We start from the raw sequence: 18,854 nt of genomic DNA on the forward strand, positions 1-18,854 counted from the left end.
AAATCCATCAGGTTTAACAGGCAGAATCTGCTCTTGGCGAAGCCAAATTGGGTCAGATTCAGGGTCTGGAGATCGTCTATGTCTTTATTTATCATAAGGTCATAGGAATTTACTAGGCTAATGGCCATAGAGCCCTTACAAGCCTAGCCAAGTTCTACCCTTATTTCCACAATTAGCACCTGTTGCCCCTATCCAAATGGAGGCAAAGGGTCTAATGAAGTCCATGATGAAACATTCCATGGCATGACAGATGAGGCTAGTCAGACTTATGGGGCTATAATTTCCTGGGTCTGTTGCTGAGCCACCTTTGTGGAGGGGGAATAGCTGTTGCTGTTCTCCATTCTACAGGAACAAAGCCAGTGGCTAGGGTGTGATTGAATAGGTACTTAATGATTATGTCATTTCATGTTTTGGTTTGTTTAGAAAACAGCCTGGATGCCATCTGGTCCCATAGAGGCTGTGTTTTTTGCCTTAGACAAAGCTTTAATGATGTGCTGTTTGGATATTTGGGGGGGGGGGGTTGGGGGCAACATTTGTGACAAGTTTGGAGGGGATAAGGGAGTGAAATGTTTGCCAAATCTGTCTGCTAGCAGGTGAGACACTGTTAGTCACTAATTCGGCACATGCTTGGGTTTTACCTTTTAAGCTATGTATGTAGCTGTAAAAGGACTTATGATTATCCTTGGCTGTGATTGCAAAGTTTTTCTCAAAGTTACCCTTAGAGGATTTGACACGTTGTCTTATTCGCCTGTTGAGGCTGAGGAGGGTGCTTTTCCATTGATGGGGTCTTGCCTTATTTTTCTTAGACAGCACATTTTTGCTTTTGTAAAGTTTGTTGATGCTGGATGTCCACTGTTTTTGTGTAGCTGTTACATTGAGTTTCTATGATCTGTTTATATTTTTGGATGAATTTCTCTGAGCTTTTTCTGTAGTGGAAAATTAAAGAAAGGGCTTCTCCCATTCTGTATGATGGTAATCGTTTGAATTGCCGAGATTTACAATCCCAAGTTTTGGAATGTGGAGACTGAATATCTGAAATCTGGACTTGTGTGCCAAGTATGAAATTGCCATATCTTGGAATATTTCCTCTTTTCTGAGGTATGACATTTTTGAAGTTGGTATATGTAAGCTGGGTGGTGGGGGCAGAGACTTTCTTCTCCACATCAGTAGAGGTGCAGGGGAGGGCTTGCCAATGGAAAAAAAATTTAAAAGAGAAAAGTAATGTTTGGTATTTACTCTTCTGAATTTTCAGTCTTTTCTTCACCATTTTGGGATTTGACATTGAAAGTCCTGACATTTTAGTAGGGAGCCTGATACGACAAATATGTAAATTATTAATGTAGTTGATTCATGTTGAATGATTACCTAAGAAGACTACTGCCTCACCTTTGTGGCTACATTGATATGTAACCAATGTTTTCTGCATTATTTTCTTTTTCTCCAGTTCCTGAAGAGAACATTGCCACTATGAAACATGGAGCACAAGTAGTAAAGGGGGAGCTTAAGTCTGCTCTACTCGATGGAGATACACAGAACTATGATTTGGATCATGGCTTCACCAGGCATCCAATTGAAGATGATTGCCGGTCAGGCATTGAAATAAAGCTTGGTCAACCCTCCATCATTAACCATATGCGTTTATTGCTCTGGGACAGAGACAGTAGGTCAGTAGTTGAAGACATTTTCATAGTTTTTCATCTTGACTTTGGCATTCTTGTGGAGCTTGCTTGAGTCCCTAGCATGCTCATTATGTCTGTAAAGTGCTAAGGTGGATTCCAGGATTAATGATGAACTGTATAAATGCTAGTTAAGTCATGTTGTATTACAATGAATGTGCTAACTTTAAGGATGACTTTTCTCTTAATGTTCACCATGGAATTAAAAATAACTGTTATCTGAAATTGTCCTCTGGGAGAGCTTACTTAGCTCTTACCTATTTAAGTTCATCCCTTAGTTCTTTTCTTACCCTCTCTTAGCTCAGATCTTGTTATACATTAAAAAGTTCCCATATCTGATGCTTAGAAAATTCAAACGGAGCAATGTTTTTTTCCTGCCAAATCACAGGTTTGAACGTATTCACATGTAATGTTTATGGGAGGGGCAAGGTGTCAAGCTCTGCCACAGATAACAGCATCTCAGTCCGTCTAGCCAGAGGTACTGCAAGATTGCTAATGTCTTACAAGATGGTAGCTATTCAGAGAGAGCTCCACACAGAGATCTGCATGGTTGCCTTTCATGATCCGAAACAAGTGCTGCATAATTGTGAGAAATTGAAGGATAATGGATGGTTGTCATTGGGCTCATCCTCCTTACTGGCATGTCATTCCCAACAGTGGTTTCCTTACATGATTCTAGAGTAGTGTTAGGGCACTGTGTGAAAAATGAAAGATGAGTTCACACTGGTCGCACATGGGATGCACATATCGCCAGCTCATCTTTTGACTGACTGAGTCAGGCTTGCTTGCTTTCCATTTTTGGAATGTTATAAGGACTTCTCTGAGAGGTACAACAAAAAGAAACCCTCTTGAGAGGTAATTTCCTGGGGGTCTCACTTTTGGTCCTTACCCTGTCAGACATTCATCACTGTCTCATAACAGCCTTGCTTCCGGGGCCTAGTCCCTTAAGGCCTCCACTGATACTCAGTGGTCGCAGTTTGGATCAGGGGACTTTTCCACAGGCCTAGCAGGGCTCAGTGGCTCAGTGTTAGCAAGCTCCTCCAGGACATCCAGCGCCAGTACAAAAGGTCAGTCCCTTCATGCTAGGAAGTTGATGCATGTCTTGGTCTGAACATTGATGCATGCTAGTGCTGGGCCCTGGTCAGTCATTTACTTCCCCCACACCACCTTTGTCTGGCTTGCCCCTGAGTATCAGTGGCCAGTCGCCTGACTTCTGGCACACACCCACTTGACGCCTTACTCCACTTGTGACTGTTGAATACAGGCCCACTCATTTTCATTTTGAGAGGTTTGTTGTCACATTTTATGCCCTAGAATAGAGACACACGAGATCCAGAGCTCCCCATCAATGAGATTGATGACAGTGAAGCCTCTCTGTACTACATCTCCTGTGTAGAAGGCTCTTCCTTTGATGGAACCTTCACTTTCTTGAAGTCCTCTATGAATGGGCCTTTACTCCCTTTTACCTTCTTCTTCTAATACTAAGCAGTCTTTATTAACAGTGTAGCAGCAAAACATCAGACTCAGTAAGTCAGTATATTAAAATCAGCTACTATAAACGAGTAAAAAGCAGGACTCTAGCATTAACTTATTTCTTCTCATGTTAGTAGTTACAGTGCAGTGTGTGTGTGTGTGTGGTGTAAAAGATTATATGTTCATCGTGCATACAGCTGCAGTAATCACAGATGGGTTTTCAGCCGTCAGGCGGTCCCTCGGTCGGCCGAATTCCAAAGTCTTGGTCCGGCGTCGGTTGTCATCGCTTACTCTTCTGACGTCAGTGAGGCCAGAGTATATAAGACACAGCCGACGCCATGTTCTTCAGTCTTTTTTGCCACGCGGTGCCCGAAGCAGAAGCAGTTCGCAAGTGCCGGTCGGCCAGCTCCTGAATTACGGAAAAAGTGGAAACCGAAGTCTTCATTAAAGCTAAGTACCCCGTTGGGGAAACTTTTCTTGCCTCAGACCGATGTCAGAAAAAGTTAATAATTGTATTTCTTGTGGGAAGCAAATACCGCATAAGGATTTCCATTCCTTCTGCATACCTTGTTTGGGCCCAGACCACGACGTCTCGGGCTGTCGCTTTTGCGCTACCTTCAATAAACGCACTATTAAGCGTCGGGCGGAGTTCGCCCAACACTACTTTGGTAAAGCTTTTGATTATCAAATGTCGTCGGACACTCCGACTACCGTTTTGTCCAAAAAACGCAAGGAAAAGGACCGACACGCGAGGCCCACGGTCCCCGCCAAAACAGGCTACACGTGGTCCGGTTCTCAGCGAGACACCTTTGCAGTCCCTGACTACCGACGACACTCCTTTGGCGGTGTCTTCTGTACCCGAGACCGCTGGGTCCTCGGCCCTTTCCCAGACTACTACCGAAGCCACTGCTTGTGTAGAGCCTACTAATGTGGACAGGTCCACCTCCACCCATGGTGTATTTAGGCCCTCATCTTCTTTTTCTATTAAGGCCTTTACTAAATCCAAAGCAGCCAGGCATCCCACGAGGCCTGTTGCACAGGGCCCATCTTCGGGACCCATGCCTAAAAAACAGATGCTAAAAATGGCTGAGGATTTAATTATTCTTATCAGAGGTTCTCATCCCCCTCCAGACAAGAGACCCAGAGTGGAGGAAGATTCTCCCTCTTCTGATCAGGGATCCATTTTATCAGAACATTCTGATGCAGAGGAACACTCTTATTCTCCTTTTGAGGATTCGGATGCAGAACAGTCCATTCCTTCGGTATCCTCTCTTGAGGATTTTTCCTTTGGGGAAACCTTGCACACCTTGAGGGAACACTTCCATTGGGAAGGCCAAGACTTTTCAGATTCCAAGAAAAGATTTAGGGAATTTCTTTGGTTACCTCAACACAGACCTCTGGCTATACCCCCTGTTTTGGACATACTGGATGATGTCTATTCGGAGGCTTGTCTTAACCCTGACTCTCTGCCTCCTGCACCAGTCAAACCTGATAGGTATTACAGAGTACCCAGCTCTCACCAATTTCTCTTCAAAAGCCATAATGCTGACCCTGAAACCATTTCACAAGGCCCCAAGGGATTGAAGGCCTCCACTGCCAAGAATCCACTTCCTGCAGAAAGGGAATCCAGATCTTTAGAAAGGTGGGGTAAAAAGGTATATACCTCGGCCACCCTAGCCATGAGGGCCTTAAACTGTCAGTTTCATATGATTAAATATCAACAGTACCTGTTATCACAATTAAGGAACAAAATGTCTCAACCTGAACAACCAGATTTAAAAGAGTTACAGGATATGATGCATAGTGCAGAGCAAGTGGGTAAACACACCTTACAATGTGTTTATGATGCCCTAGAGGCCTCCAGTAGAGCGGCTGCTACAGGATCAGTCATTCGCAGACACGCCTGGCTTAGGGAACAAAATTTGTCTGATCATGTGAAAGCTAAACTTCTAGATGCTCCTTTACAAAATGATGTACTATTTGGTACTAATGCTGAGGAGATGATACGGAAAATGGAAGAAAAAGCCAAATCTATGTAAACTGTCAAAGCTTTCTTACAGGTGCAACCACCACGTTTTAGCAGAAATTGGCCCTCAAAAAACTGGTCCTTTCCAGCCACTGACAAGCCCCAAAGAGGTAGATACAGACGCACAAGGGGCAGAGGGCAATCACAAGGATCATATAGAGGCAGACAATGGCAAACTCCAGCACCAAAAGGTGGTGAAGACAGTGCACAACAATACAGGAAGCAAACCCAATGACTCCCTCATTTCCATGCCAAGCAGGTCTCAGCTGGCAGCACCTTTGGGAGGGAAACTAGCATTATTTGCAAGCAATTGGCATAGTGTCACAACAGACAAATGGATACTGGACATTATAAACAGAGGCTACAAATTTCAATTTCACACTCTTCCAAAAATGAGAGGCATGCCAAACCTGCCACAAAATCAAAGGGCAGAGGCACAACTGCAAATTTCAAAGCTCATAAACATGAGAGCTATTCAAAAGGTACCTACGCACCAACAAGGTCAAGGTTTTTATTCAAGACTTTTTCTGGTACCAAGGAAAGGAACCGACTGGAGACCCATTTTGGACTTATCCATCCTAAACACATTTCTACTTGTACCAAACTTCAAGATGCTCACATTACAGCAACTTCTTCCCATGCTGGGCAAGGAGTTTTGGCTGGTAACATTGGACCTCAAGGAGGCATACCTGCATGTCCCAATCAGACAAAGCTGCAGAAGATACCTCAGATTTCTTGCAGGTTCAATCCACTATCAATTCTCTGCATTGCCCTTTGGCTTATCTACTGCGCCCAGAGTATTCACAAAGTGCCTGGCATCAGTGATTGCCTACTGCAGACTTCAAGGGATACAAATTTACCCTTATCTGGACGGCTGCCTGATCCAAGCGGACAGCAAACACGTACTTCTGGAACATCTGGCATATGTGACACGGTTACTGCTTTCTCTGGGATATACAATCAACAAAGAGAAATCAAGGCTAACACCATCTCAGAAAATAACCTTCCTGGGTGCCAACTTGGACACAAACACCCAGATGGCATATCTTACGCCAGAAAAACAGGGGCAACTATCTCAGTACTTCAAAATACTAGCAAAAAGTACCAGGCTTACTGCAAGGAAAATCCTGCAGGCTCTGGGATTCATGGCATCTTGCATTCTTCTAATCCCATGTGCAAAGCTGCATATGAGGAAACTTCAATGGTACCTAAAAATCTATGGTCTCAACACAGTCACAGTTTGGAAACAATTATACCAATAATTCCATGTTTGCAAAAGGAATTTCTATGGTGGGCCCAAGCATGTCAAGTAAACACAGGCCTTCCATTCTGCAAGCCTCAAGCAAAACAAGTCATAACCACAGACGCCTCAGATTACGCCTGGGGGGCTCACATGAAGGACAGGTGCATTCAGGGCAGATGGTCCCAAAAGGAAAAGCACCTTCACATCAATCAAAAAGAAATGCTAGCAGTAATAAATGCAATTACAGCTTTCAAGGACTTCCTGCATCCAGGACAATTACTGATAAGAACAGACAACACCACAGTAATGTGGTACATAAACAAGGAGGAACACATTCATACCCCTTGTGCAGACTAGCCATGACTCTTTGGAACTTGGCTCTGGAAAGACAAATCAAACTTCAAGCACAGTACATGCCAGGATTGGAAAACACACTGGCAGACAATCTAAGCAGAAGTATGACAGATCCACACGAATGGAAGTTACATCCTCAGGTGTTTACAGAAATAATCCAAGCGTGGGGGAGGCCAGACATAGATCTTTTTGCCTCCCACAGGAATCATCAATTGGAAAAGTTTTGTTCAAGGACTTTTCATCCAAAGGCCTAGAGAGTGGACGCCCTTTCATTCAGTTGGACAGCATGGACAGTTTACACATTCCCACCTCTGCCTCTTCTGCCCAAGGTGCTTTTGAAAGCAAGAACAGACAAACCGAGGATGATACTGATTGCTCCAGATTGGCCAAGGCAACACTGGTATCCACACCTGAGGAGCCTAACACATACTCCTCCCTGGTCCCTGCCTCTAATGCCTCTTCTGCTGACTCAGCACAGCTACAAAACTCTTCACAGTCAGCTGAAAACACTCAATCTCGCTGCATGGAAAATTCCTTAACCCCACAACAGACCCTACTCTCCAAGGAGGTGCAGGATGTCATTTTGGAGGCCAGAAGGCCATCTACTAGAAAAGCTTACTCCGCAAAATGGAAGCGGTTTTGCTCTTGGAATGAGAAAAGAGGCCAGGACCCTAGAAAACTGAACTTATCTCAGGTATTACAGTATCTAGCTGAGCTGCTGAACAGTGGACTTTCCTTCTCCTCCATAAAAATACATGCCTCAGCCATTTCTGCAGAATTCAACACGGATCCCCCTTTATTTTCTCACCCACTCTTACGACAGTTCCTCAGAGGGGCTAAGAATATAAGACCTCCAAGGAAGCAACCAATACCAGCCTGGGACCTTAATTACATACTAGAGAAATTAACATTGCCTCCTTTTGAACCAGCTGCCTCAACCGATTTGCAATATTTGTCCTGGAAAACAGCCTTCCTTCTGGCCATCACTTCAGCTCGTAGGGTTTCTGAACTACAGGCCCTCATGGCGGTGCAGCCCTTCCTCATTTTCCATCAGGACAGGGTTTCCCTTCGTACCAACCCATCATTTATGCCAAAAGTGGTATCCAGGGTAGCCTTAAATCAAGCCATACACCTCCCTACCTTTTATCCCAATCCTCAAAACAAAGGGGAAAGGCTGCTACACTCTTTAGACATCCATAGGCAGCTACGTTATTATTTGGACAGAACAAAGTCCTTCAGGAAATCCGAACAACTTTTTGTGTCCTATGCTGTAGGGGCTCAAGGGAAACCAGTTACAAAACAAACTATTTCCAAGTGGATTGGCCACTGCATACGGTTTTGTTATTCCTATCATGGGAAATCTGTTCCTACAGGTATCAGATCACACTCCACCAGGGCCACAGCTACCTGTACAGCCTTCCTCAGAGGAGTTCCCATCAAAGATATTTTGGAGGCAGCCACTTGGAGTTCTGTACATACCTTCACAAAACACTACCACCTGCCTTTATATTCCAGAACAAGAGCAGGCTTTGCCACTGCTGTTTTGCAGGGCATTCTGGCTCAACCCAGTTCCTCCTAGTACCTACCACCTTATGCATAGGACTCTACCCATCTGTGATTACTGCAGCTGTATGCACGATGAACATAGTACAGTTTTGTACCTACCATAAATGTAGATGTTCGAGTGCTAATACAGCTGCAGTACAGGTTTCCCTCCCTCCTTCCCCACTTGGTAAAGGCATGGGGCCTAACAACCTCTTCATACTACCTAACTGGGTTATCCTGCTATGCTTTATTTGCTTGCTTCCACTGATTTTGGTTTATATTGCATTGCTTGTATATGTAGATAAGCATTATTTATGTATTGCCTTCCTTTTGGGGGCACCTGACATCTGGGGCAAGAAAGACTGAAGAACATGGCGTCGGCTGTGTCTTATATACTCTGGCCTCACTGACGTCAGAGGAGTAAGCGACGACAACCGACGCCGGACCAAGACTTTGGAATTCGGCCGACCGAGGGACCGCCTGACGGCTGAAAACCCATCTGTGATTACTGCAGCTGTATTAGCACTCGAACATCTACATTTATGGTAGGTACAAAACTGTACTTTTTGCAGCATCCTGTAACTTCCTTTTATTCATTTTTTTTTAATATTCAGAAATATTTAAAATCATGTTTATTTAACTTCCCAGTTCTGTGTTGAATCCTGGTTAAAATATAAGATGAGAAACAAGCAGTCTTCAGGAGTTAAACACAATTAGTGGGATTCAATAAAACCTACACTAAGTGTACAATGTTCTGAGTGAACAGATGATAACACAAGCATAACTCATACCTTCTTTCTCCTAATTTTAGTTTTCCTACTGATTTTCTTGCAGCTTTAAATACTGAGGGGGTTCATAGAGGTTACCACAATGTGTAGACTACATGTACACTTATTATAATCTTTCTGAGTGACTAGAAAGCACAACAAATGTGGTAGGGATGTTCTTAAATACAGATTGTGTACACGTGGTGTACATTTAGTGTAGTTGTTATTGAATCTGCCCCATCCTTTGTCATTCTTCAGAATTTTTGCAACACCCAGACTGTTCACTTAGCTATTGCTTAGTGATTAGTCTTTTTGTCTTCTATTGCGGCTTTTAGCTTATACAACTATCCCATTATTTCTACCATGTCTCTTCCCCTTGGAGCTCTGTCTTTTTCCATTTTTGTAGTCATTTCTTTTTCAGCTGTTAACATAAGCAAGTCAAGCAAACTTCTTTCAGTCTAGTCTATAATCATTCGCTTTTCCATTTTGATATTAAAACAGTTCCAGTGCCACTGTAATCCATCCTGGACAAATTTGTTTCAAAAGCTTTGTAGCTGTGTTTTAAAGTTGCCCATTTTTGAGCTTTCTCAAAATATGCCCCAATCCCTTGACCTTCCTATGTCACATCTCCAAAGTTGTGAATTAGCCTCAGGGAACATATGTTAAAATATTGATGGTGTAAAAATATTTGAACAAACACTGCCAACTGATTCTCTTACAAGTTCTAACTCTAGAGGCATACCTAGTAGTCAGTTGTATAGAGAACCATACAGTGGGAATGACAGAGACTTAATTCCCTTTCCCACATTAACCTACATCATTCTCCGTTTCCTTCTGTGTACGAGTTACAAAAAAAATGGTCTGTTTTTAATCCTCTGGTGATTTACCTCATTATTCCAATATGAACTTTACCAGAGTAAGACTGCCTTTAGTTTACTTATGACTCTCACTGGTTTCTCATTCAGCCATTTATGTCCTGAATTTAATGAAGACCTTTGTGTAAATCTTTCAGAATGTATTATTCTCTCACCATTTAAAAGTTCTGAATACAACAGCCTTTGACACGATTGTATCCCTGTTGGTATTGCTGCAAATATAAATCTCCTAACCCAAAATGTTGCAATTGGCATTAATTCTTGTAACTAGTTTATTGCACACTCCAAGTGTCCACCAAGCAGTTTCAGCTAATTCCTTGCTTAATGGGAAAGTACACTGAGCTCTCCACTTGTTTTACATTTCCTTTAGACTGCCAAATATTTCCTGAATTCCTTTAATTTCCTGGAATATATCATTTTCCAGGTAACAGCACAGTTACAGTCAGAAATGTTAAAAATGCCAGAGTAACGATATTTCCCATAATATTCAAAATCTGGAATCCTGGTGCCTCCAGTTGAAGTAATAGTATAAATACCTTTCAACTTATTGTGGGCTTACCCTCCTCCAAGTAAAGGCTATAAATATTTTATTAACCTTGGTATGAAAATGGCTTAGTGGAGAGACAGGGAAGACCTTGCGATGAATATGTCACCAAAGGAAGCAAAAAGAAACTCATCAAGGTACAAACTCTTTGTGAAAAATGCAGTGTGATACCTTTCCATCTTTGAGGGGGAAAAAGTCCTCAACCTTCTGGATAAATAATTTCATGTCACGGTTAAACATTTCTCCAGCAAAAAACTTTGTTTTATTTCTATGTAGATAAGATTGCGAGTCTCCTCCGAAAAAGGGCACTTATATATAATGTTATCCTTGGAATTTATATTCCGTTTTATGGTATTTGTTTCTTTATTCATCTTGTACTCAGACCACCTACCAAACTGTATTGACTGCTCAAATTCCTTGTCCAGATTTTATATGGCTTTAGTAAACCATAAGGTTGTTCGCATAAAGGGACAGTTTGATGTAAGGTACCCTCCAGTCATGTGCAGTTGTTCTTAATTGTTGTACTGAAGACTGAAGGTGCAAAATGAACAGAAAAGAGGACAGAGGATACCTCTGTCTTGTGCCCCTGGTCAACCTAAGTGAGCCCGAATCTTAATCTGGGCAGTAGAGCTGTGGTGCACATAATTCAAGTAATTAATGAAATTCCAATGGAAATCTAAAGTACAATAATAGTTGAAAAAGTAATGCCCATTTAGCATGTTCTTTTGCCTTTTCAGTCTTTCTTTCTTGTTAGTCTCTTCTATATCATCTGTAATTTTAATGAAGTTGTCAGACATGATATAGCCACGTTCAGTCTAGATTTATTAACATATGCAAATATGTAGCTGTAACCCTTTTAACCAGAATAGCAGTTTGCAACTTGTATTTCTGATTTAAAATTGAAGTGAGTCTGTTATGTAGCGTCTTTACCATTTTTTTGTATAACAGAAATTACCAACCTTTTCCAGCTTAATGAGGCATTCCCATTTGTCAACACACAGTTGCCTAGTTTTGTAAAATTATGGATAAATTTGTCTTTAATTATAAAATAAATTTCTGTTGATAGCCCGTTCAGCCTAGGTTATTTTCCCCTTTTTCTGTTCCATAAACACTCTCCTAGCTTTTTTTGTTTATGATAACTGTGGAGAGTAATGTCCTTCGTATTTCTCCTTACCTTCTTTCCTGAAGTGCCTTGATTAGCATTTGTAGAAGGTGGAGCCCATGGTCATTTGCCATGGAGTTTTGTTTATTGATGCTATCTCACAGCTTGGAAGCATTCATATCACATTCTTTCTGATCCCAAGAAGATGAATGCCCTTAAAAGCTCAAACTGAAATATAGTGAGAATCACTCTAAACATCCTTGAACTGATTCTTTTTATGTCATTAATGTAGCATAGCCCCCATAAACAATATCATCTTGCCACCTTAATGTCTCTTAAGAAGTGTGAAATTTGGATAGGGTCACCAAGATGGTGTTATTCTCTACTGGAAAAGCTTTTAGTGTTCCCGGATTCCATGGTGAAGGGCAGATGGTTAAAACCATTACTGCTGCTGCTTTTCTAGGTTATCACATGGCCTGTTGCAGTTTTGACTGCATTGATGTAGCTAAGGCAGTAGGCTAAGGTATGTGCTTGCACAAAATGGCATTGATTAGGTTTTCCTCTTTGGGGAGAGGTAAGGCAGACCATCCTGGTTGTCCCTTTCTTGGGTGGAGACTTTGGGTAAGCTTCCCAGGATCTGGCTGTGGATCTCCAAAGAAAGAGCAGCCCCTCACTATTGTAGAGGGCCTTAATTGTAACCCAGCCCGTTGATGTCTTCCAGGCCAGACCGCTCCCTTAGTAGGAAGCCCCCTGCTGAACAGGGAGAGCCCCTGAAGTGTGAAGTGGTCATACTTAATCTGACTATACAGAATCTTCTCTAGGAAGTTGGCTCCATTGTTCTACAGCTGCAGTCCAGGATTATGTGGAGAGGTTGTCTAAGATAGACCAGTCTTGAATGGCTATCACAAAGGATTAGTGGATCTACCATCAGGGACCTACCTTCGTGGATCTTCAGTTGGTTTCATAGTCTTGTGCATCCGTTTTACATTTTTCATTGAAACTCCTGCACTTATGGACTTGTCTGTCCAATACTGATATGTGCAATGGTGTCACCAGTCAGTTAGCCAGAGATCACGGCTAACTTGCCTGATCTGAGGTAGCAGTCTCTTAAGTTGTTCAGCTACAATTCTGAGGTACTCAAGACATGTCCTTCTAAAATCTCTCCCAGTCTGAACAGTCTTCAGTTGTCCTAGGTGAAGGGGAAGGGCTCACTTGGTCTTCCTTTATGAAGAATTACTGTTTATGACCTGTACTTCAAACAGGTGTTTGTGATTTGGTGAGAAGTTGAGTCATGGATGTGGGAACACACTGCTAGGTAACATAGCTTTATGACAACACAGGACCAGCAGAAACATCCCACATCCCCATGCTACTGTTGGCTGACAGTCTCCGGAGTTCCATATAGCTGCCACCTGCCCTTTGGTGTACAGCCATCATGCTGTTGTTATTGTGCAATAGCATGTTCAAGTCTGTCCCTGGAGCTGGAGGAGGATTTAGGCCTCTTCCCTACTGAAAATCTTTTGATTAGTCTAAGAACCTGGAGGTCATTGTCTCTAAAATGGATAAGATTCATGATTTTATCATTCAGGATAAATGTTTATTTGGAAAAACCTTAAAGTTGACAAATTCCTCCAAGGATTTGGTCTTTGACTGCCTTACCTTAATGTGAATTTGTGTAGAAGGAGGAGAAGGAGATGCCATGGATTATCCCTCCACAGATAAGGTCATCAAGGGCACCATCATGGAAGTGCCTGTACTCTTTTTCTGTAACCTTCAAGAAGGTGCATTTTCTGTGTAAGCTCCCAGCTGAGGGCAGCAGCCCCTGATCTGACATTCTAGGGATGACTTCTGGAGAGTCTCTTTGGAACAGCACATTGTTTAGAGACTAAAGAATTTTGCCTTCACTCAAGGGGCCTAAAACCCTGGACATAGTTGATAAGCAGTTGCAGCTCTGTTCCACATTGGAGCTCAGAGCTCTCAATTGTTAGTCTTACTTGCCCAAATTACAATCCTCCTTAGTGGACTATACAGTCTGTATGTCTGATTCTAGATTTCTAGTGGAAGTACTCAAAACTTTGTCTATAGCAGTGGGGTTTCATATAACTTACTGCAGATTTGGTTGTGCACTTTCTATGGCTAGGTACAGAGTTTCAAGAATATGCTTGTAAAGGATAGTTTGGCTGACATTCAAGCTCATAAATTCCACATGGATGCCCCTTTTATTGGAGAATTCTTTTGGCCGGAGCTTGGGTAACTTGTGATCTTTTGAAGTAGAAATAACCAGCACCGTGATGAAAGACTTTTGATTCTCCATCAGCACCCCATATCTCTTCCTTTTTCTAGTCCCAGGTGACTCCAAAAGAGGAAGAATCCTTCTCTCAGAATAAGGAAGATATTTAAGTATCACACTGGATTGCCACCTTATGGTCACCCCAGCGAATGACCCCACCACCTGGCATTCACAGTTCCCACTGTGGGCTGAAGCTGTTTGGAGGGATGCCTAAATGTATTCGTGTTTGAAGGGCCATAATGAAGTATCAGTGATTTCTGGATGTTATGATTGACCATGTCTTGGAGCTGCTAGGTCCTCACCCAGGAAAGTATTTCACTAAGAAATTAGTCTCCACAGTGCTCTTGGGATAGACCTAAAACCCATTCCTTGAAGGTGTTATAGAGACCATTAGGCACCTTCTTTTAGTTTTGAAGTGGGATAGATGATTTTATCCTTGACCTCAATAACTTCACCAAGTACGTCTGGTTCTAGATGATGACTGTTTGGTGAGTCATGTTTTTTCTGCTGTTGGAAACTGTGTGCCTTCTTGGCAGTGTTTGGTGTAGCACAGATGATTCCACTGATTTACCATAGATGGCTATCATTTAGTTTCTCTGATGTATCCAGAATTTTCACCAAAATGTTAGTTGAAGTCTGAAAGAGAAAGAGCTCCATATATTCTCTAACCTAGATAGCGGAGTGTTGGTGATTACATCGATGCACTCTGTAGTAGCCTTTGTGGAGTTGGCACTTTAATGGTTACAATCTTTGGATTATTTTTGTCACTAATATTTCATGTCTCAGAGGGTACTGTTTACTTGCTTGGAGTCGTACTCAATTCATTAAAGTGCCATGCATGAGTTAGAAAGGCCCTTCTCCCATGACATGCCCATTTGCACTTCAGACATGTTAGTCACAATGATGTAAAACCTCATTATTGGGTAATTTGCCTGTCACTGAATTGCAATTATTACTGCAATGTGCATATCATTAATGATCTACATGTCTTGGTAATAATCTGCTGCTCATGTAAACAGTGGCGGTGGCATTCCTTCCACAGTCACTCTTTCCCAAGAGCAAGTACACAAACATGAGCACACAAACACCACAGTCCTTGTACCTGTCCCTACCCTATCTGCCCTCCTGTGGTCCCCCCATCTGTGTAATAGTTGGAGTCCATTACAGCACTGTCTATTAGGGAGTGGTGGTCTAGTGTATCCCCCCACCCTCTGATCTCCCTACTTCTGTTGGTGCCTGTATGGCACTTTACTCCATGAATCATCACTGATGTTCAGTGGTTCTTCCCACCCTGATACTTGCATGCTCTTCACTTTTTATGGTTTCCTGGTATCCAGTGGGTGCCCCCATCCTTATACTGCCAATGGTGTTGTTATGGCATCCTAAAAAGTAATCTCTGGTGTCTATTGGTTCCCCTCCGCCATGTTCTTGTTTGGCAGTTGAACGCAGCCTTTTGACTATGTTCAAAAGTGCAACATGATGGGAATGGCCTTGTAGATGCCTTCCTGGGGGCAGTTCTGGGAGGAACCATGTGGCTAATTATCATGGACCCACTCAAGAATACCTCAATAGCATTCAGCACAATTGTGGGGACCAGCCCTTTGCAGAGTTGCACGTCTTCATGTTAGAGGACTGTGCAGCACTATGCAAGGAAGATTACTTAATCAAGAAAGGTACTGTGATGTGTACACGGAAGTGTACACATCGTGATACCTTAAAGAATTTGCTCCATTGTTTAGTGTCTGTAATTACTGCTTATAGAGAGGGCCTAGGAAGCCAAGAATGGGGTAGCTTGATTATGGGTAGATTTTTCAAGCTCAGGCACTTTCGCACTTTCTGGTTGTGATGTGTGCCACAGTCTTCATGGTTCCTTTTGCGTATCTGAGGATATATACCTGTTGCAGTGAACTCTGAAGTGTCAGCGATTGCAGATCCCACCATGTGCTTAAGGATCTTGTGCTGGTGTCAAACCTTGTATCATTAGGCTGTTGTGTGGTGGATAATTCATATTATTCTTCAGGGGGCCTGCTATTCTTACAGACAAACCATTTGACAGGTTATGATACTGGATACTTCTCTGGTGGGGGAGAAGCCCATCCTGGTACAATTATATTTGAACTGATATGGTCACCCCAGACAGGAGATGAGTCTACATCAGCCAGCTGGAGGGAAAGGAGCATCCAAAACCCTTTTTATTTGCTCTGGTAATCAGCCCATTATGTGGTATGAAAACAAGCAAAGAAGTACAATGTCATACCCCTTTTGCATAGAGGTGTTGTCTATCTGACATTGGACTATAGACAGAGGCATTATTGTCTCACATTTGTTCTTCATCTCACATTGCTGCAGTCATAACCTGTGGGTAGTCCGCTGTCCTCGGTCGGCCCGAATACCAAAGTATTAGGCTGGCGTCGGTCATGGGCGCTCAGATCTGACGTCAGTGCGTCCTGGTATTAAAGCGCATGACCGACATCATATCCTCAGTCTTTTTTGCCGCATGGTCCGAAGCAGAAGCAGCGTTTGCAAGTGCCGTTCGGCGTTCTGAAATTTTCGTATTTTGAGTTTCAGACCGAAACCAAGTTGGGCTAAGTACCCCGTTGGGGAATATTTTTGTTTTTTCTTGCCTCAGTTAATTCCGGATGTCAGAAAAAGTGAATAATTGTATTTCTTGTGGGAAACAGATACCGCATAGGGATTACCACTCTCTCTGTATTCCTTGTTTGGGGCCTGAGCACGACGTAGTCGGGTGTCGCTTTTGTGCTAGGTTTAATAAGCGCACCATTAAACGTAGGTTAGATTGCGCTAGACTTGTCTTTGGTAAGCGGTGTAATTACAGTATGCCGTCAGATCCTCCGACGCCCACTACTGCTAAGAAGCGCAAGGACAAATCGTTAAGGTCCAAGCAGGATGAGTCGTCTGTTCCGGACGCCGGTTCTTTAGAAACTACGGTGGAATCTGTAGATCCAGCCGAGGTTTCAGCTGAGTCTCAGGGGGAGACGTTAATTTTGCAAGATGTGGCCTCTCAGGAGTCAGGTCAGGCTGAGGGGGCCTCTCAGGTTGCTGTACTTCCTTCTTTGCCTAAGGTGGTTAGGCCTTCTCCTTCAGTCTCTAAGGTACCTTCTAAGGGCAGGCCTGGTTTGCCTTCCTCAGGTGTCAGTCCTAGTTCTGCAGGCTCTGTGCCTAAAAAACACATGCTTAAAATGGCAGAAGATTTAATTTCCTTAATCAGGGGTTCTATGCCCCCTCCAGATAAGAGGCCTAGGGTGGAGCCAGAGGTGGAAAGTTTGGAACAGGCTTCAGATTACTCAGAGTCTTGCTGAAGACACTCAGGATTTTCCTCCTTATTCAGATTCAGACGCAGAGGATTCCAGTCCTTCTGCTTCTCCTCCAGAGGATTTTTCTTTCTCAGAAACCTTGCATTCTATGAGGGAGCATTTTAAATGGGAAGGTCAGGATTTCTCGGATTCCTGAAAGAGGCTTAGGGAATTTTTGTTTTTACCACAACATCGGCCCTTAGCTATACCTCCTGTTTTGGATGTTGTTCAGGATGTTTTCTCTGAGGCTTCCCTTAATCCAGACTCTTTGCCTCCTGCAACAGTTAAACCAGATAGGTATTACAGAGTGCCTGAGGCTCATAAATATCTGTATAAGAGCCCAAGGGCTGACCCAGAAACTATTAGTCAGGGACCTAAGGGTGTCAGGGCTTCTGTTGTAAAGAATCCAGTTCCTATGGATAAAGATTCTAGAGCTTTGGATAGGTGGGGTAAAAAAGTGTACACCTCTTCCACTCTAGCAATGAGGGCTTTGAATTGCCAGTTTCATATGTTAAAGTACCAGAATTTTCTCCTTACTCAATTAAAATCTAAGGTAGATGCTTTGGCAGAGGGCATAGAGTGTAAGGAATTACAGGAGTTGGTTCATGCCTCTGATCAGGTGGGTAAGCATTCTTTGCAGTGTGGTTTCGATGCTTTACAGGCTTCTTCCAGGGTGGCTGCCACTGGATCAGTTATTCGCAGGCACGCCTGGCTTAAGGATCAGAATTTGTCAGAGCATGTTAAAGCTAGAATTTTGGATGCTCCTTTACAGTCTGAAGTTTTGTTTGGTCCTCCTGTGGAGTCTGTCTTAAAGAAAATGGAAGACAAGGCTAAGTCTATGCAGACCGTTAAAAAGATTTTTTGCAGGTGCAGCCCCCTAAGTTTAGCAGGAATTGGCCTACTAAGGGATGGGCTTACCCTTCTTCTGATTTACAGTCTAGGGGCAGATCTAGACGTGGTAGGAGCAGAGCTCAGGGTTCTTTCAGGCCTAGAACGTGGAGTTCCCCTGCACAATCTACAGGTGAGGGCAGGGGCCAGTCCTTTCGTAAACAGGCCCAATGACCTGCATCTTCAGCTGCCAGATCCCTCCTGTCTGGCAGCTCCTTTGGGAGGAAAGTTAGCACTTTTCAAGCAAAACTGGCTTTTAGTCACCCAGGACAAATGGGTATTGGACATTATAAACCGAGGCTACAAGTTTTATTTCCACACATTGCCTCCTTTCAAAGGCATGCCAGACGTTCCTCCTCAGCAAAGAGTAGAGGCTCACAAACAGATTTCTTTACTTCTTCAAATGGGGCTATACAGCAGGTCCCTATGTCAGAAGTGGGCCTAGGATTTTATTCTCGCCTGTTTCTTGTACCAAAGAAAGGAAACACTTGGAGACCAATTTTGGATTTATCTATCCTCAACACATACCTGGACATTCCAAAATTCAAAATGTTGACGTTGCAACAACTTCTGCCTCTGTTGGGCAAAGATCACTGGATGGTAACTCTGGATCTCAAAGAGGCTTATCTTCATGTTCCTATCAGGCCCAGTTGCAGGAGATTTCTGCGTTTTCGGGCTGGGACTTTACATTATCAGTTCTCTGCATTGCCCTTTGGCTTATCTACTGCGCCCAGGGTGTTCACAAAGGTTCTGGCTC

General features: G+C 43.1%; 1 protein-coding gene across 1 annotated transcript in view; it reads left to right on the forward strand.

The window, feature by feature from the left end:
- Positions 1 to 18,854, forward strand: part of BTBD9 (BTB domain containing 9) — a 912,643-nt gene that overhangs the window by 142,331 nt on the left and 751,458 nt on the right. Inside the window, exon 5 of the mRNA XM_044060308.1 lies at positions 1,445 to 1,664. Within this exon, the coding sequence (XP_043916243.1) occupies positions 1,445 to 1,664 (220 nt within the window). The remainder of the gene's footprint in view (positions 1 to 1,444; positions 1,665 to 18,854) is intronic.

Source organism: Protopterus annectens, chromosome 1.part0 (assembly GCF_019279795.1).
Source record: "Protopterus annectens isolate FY-2018-M chromosome 1.part0, PAN1.0, whole genome shotgun sequence".
NCBI lineage: Eukaryota > Metazoa > Chordata > Ceratodontiformes > Protopteridae > Protopterus > Protopterus annectens.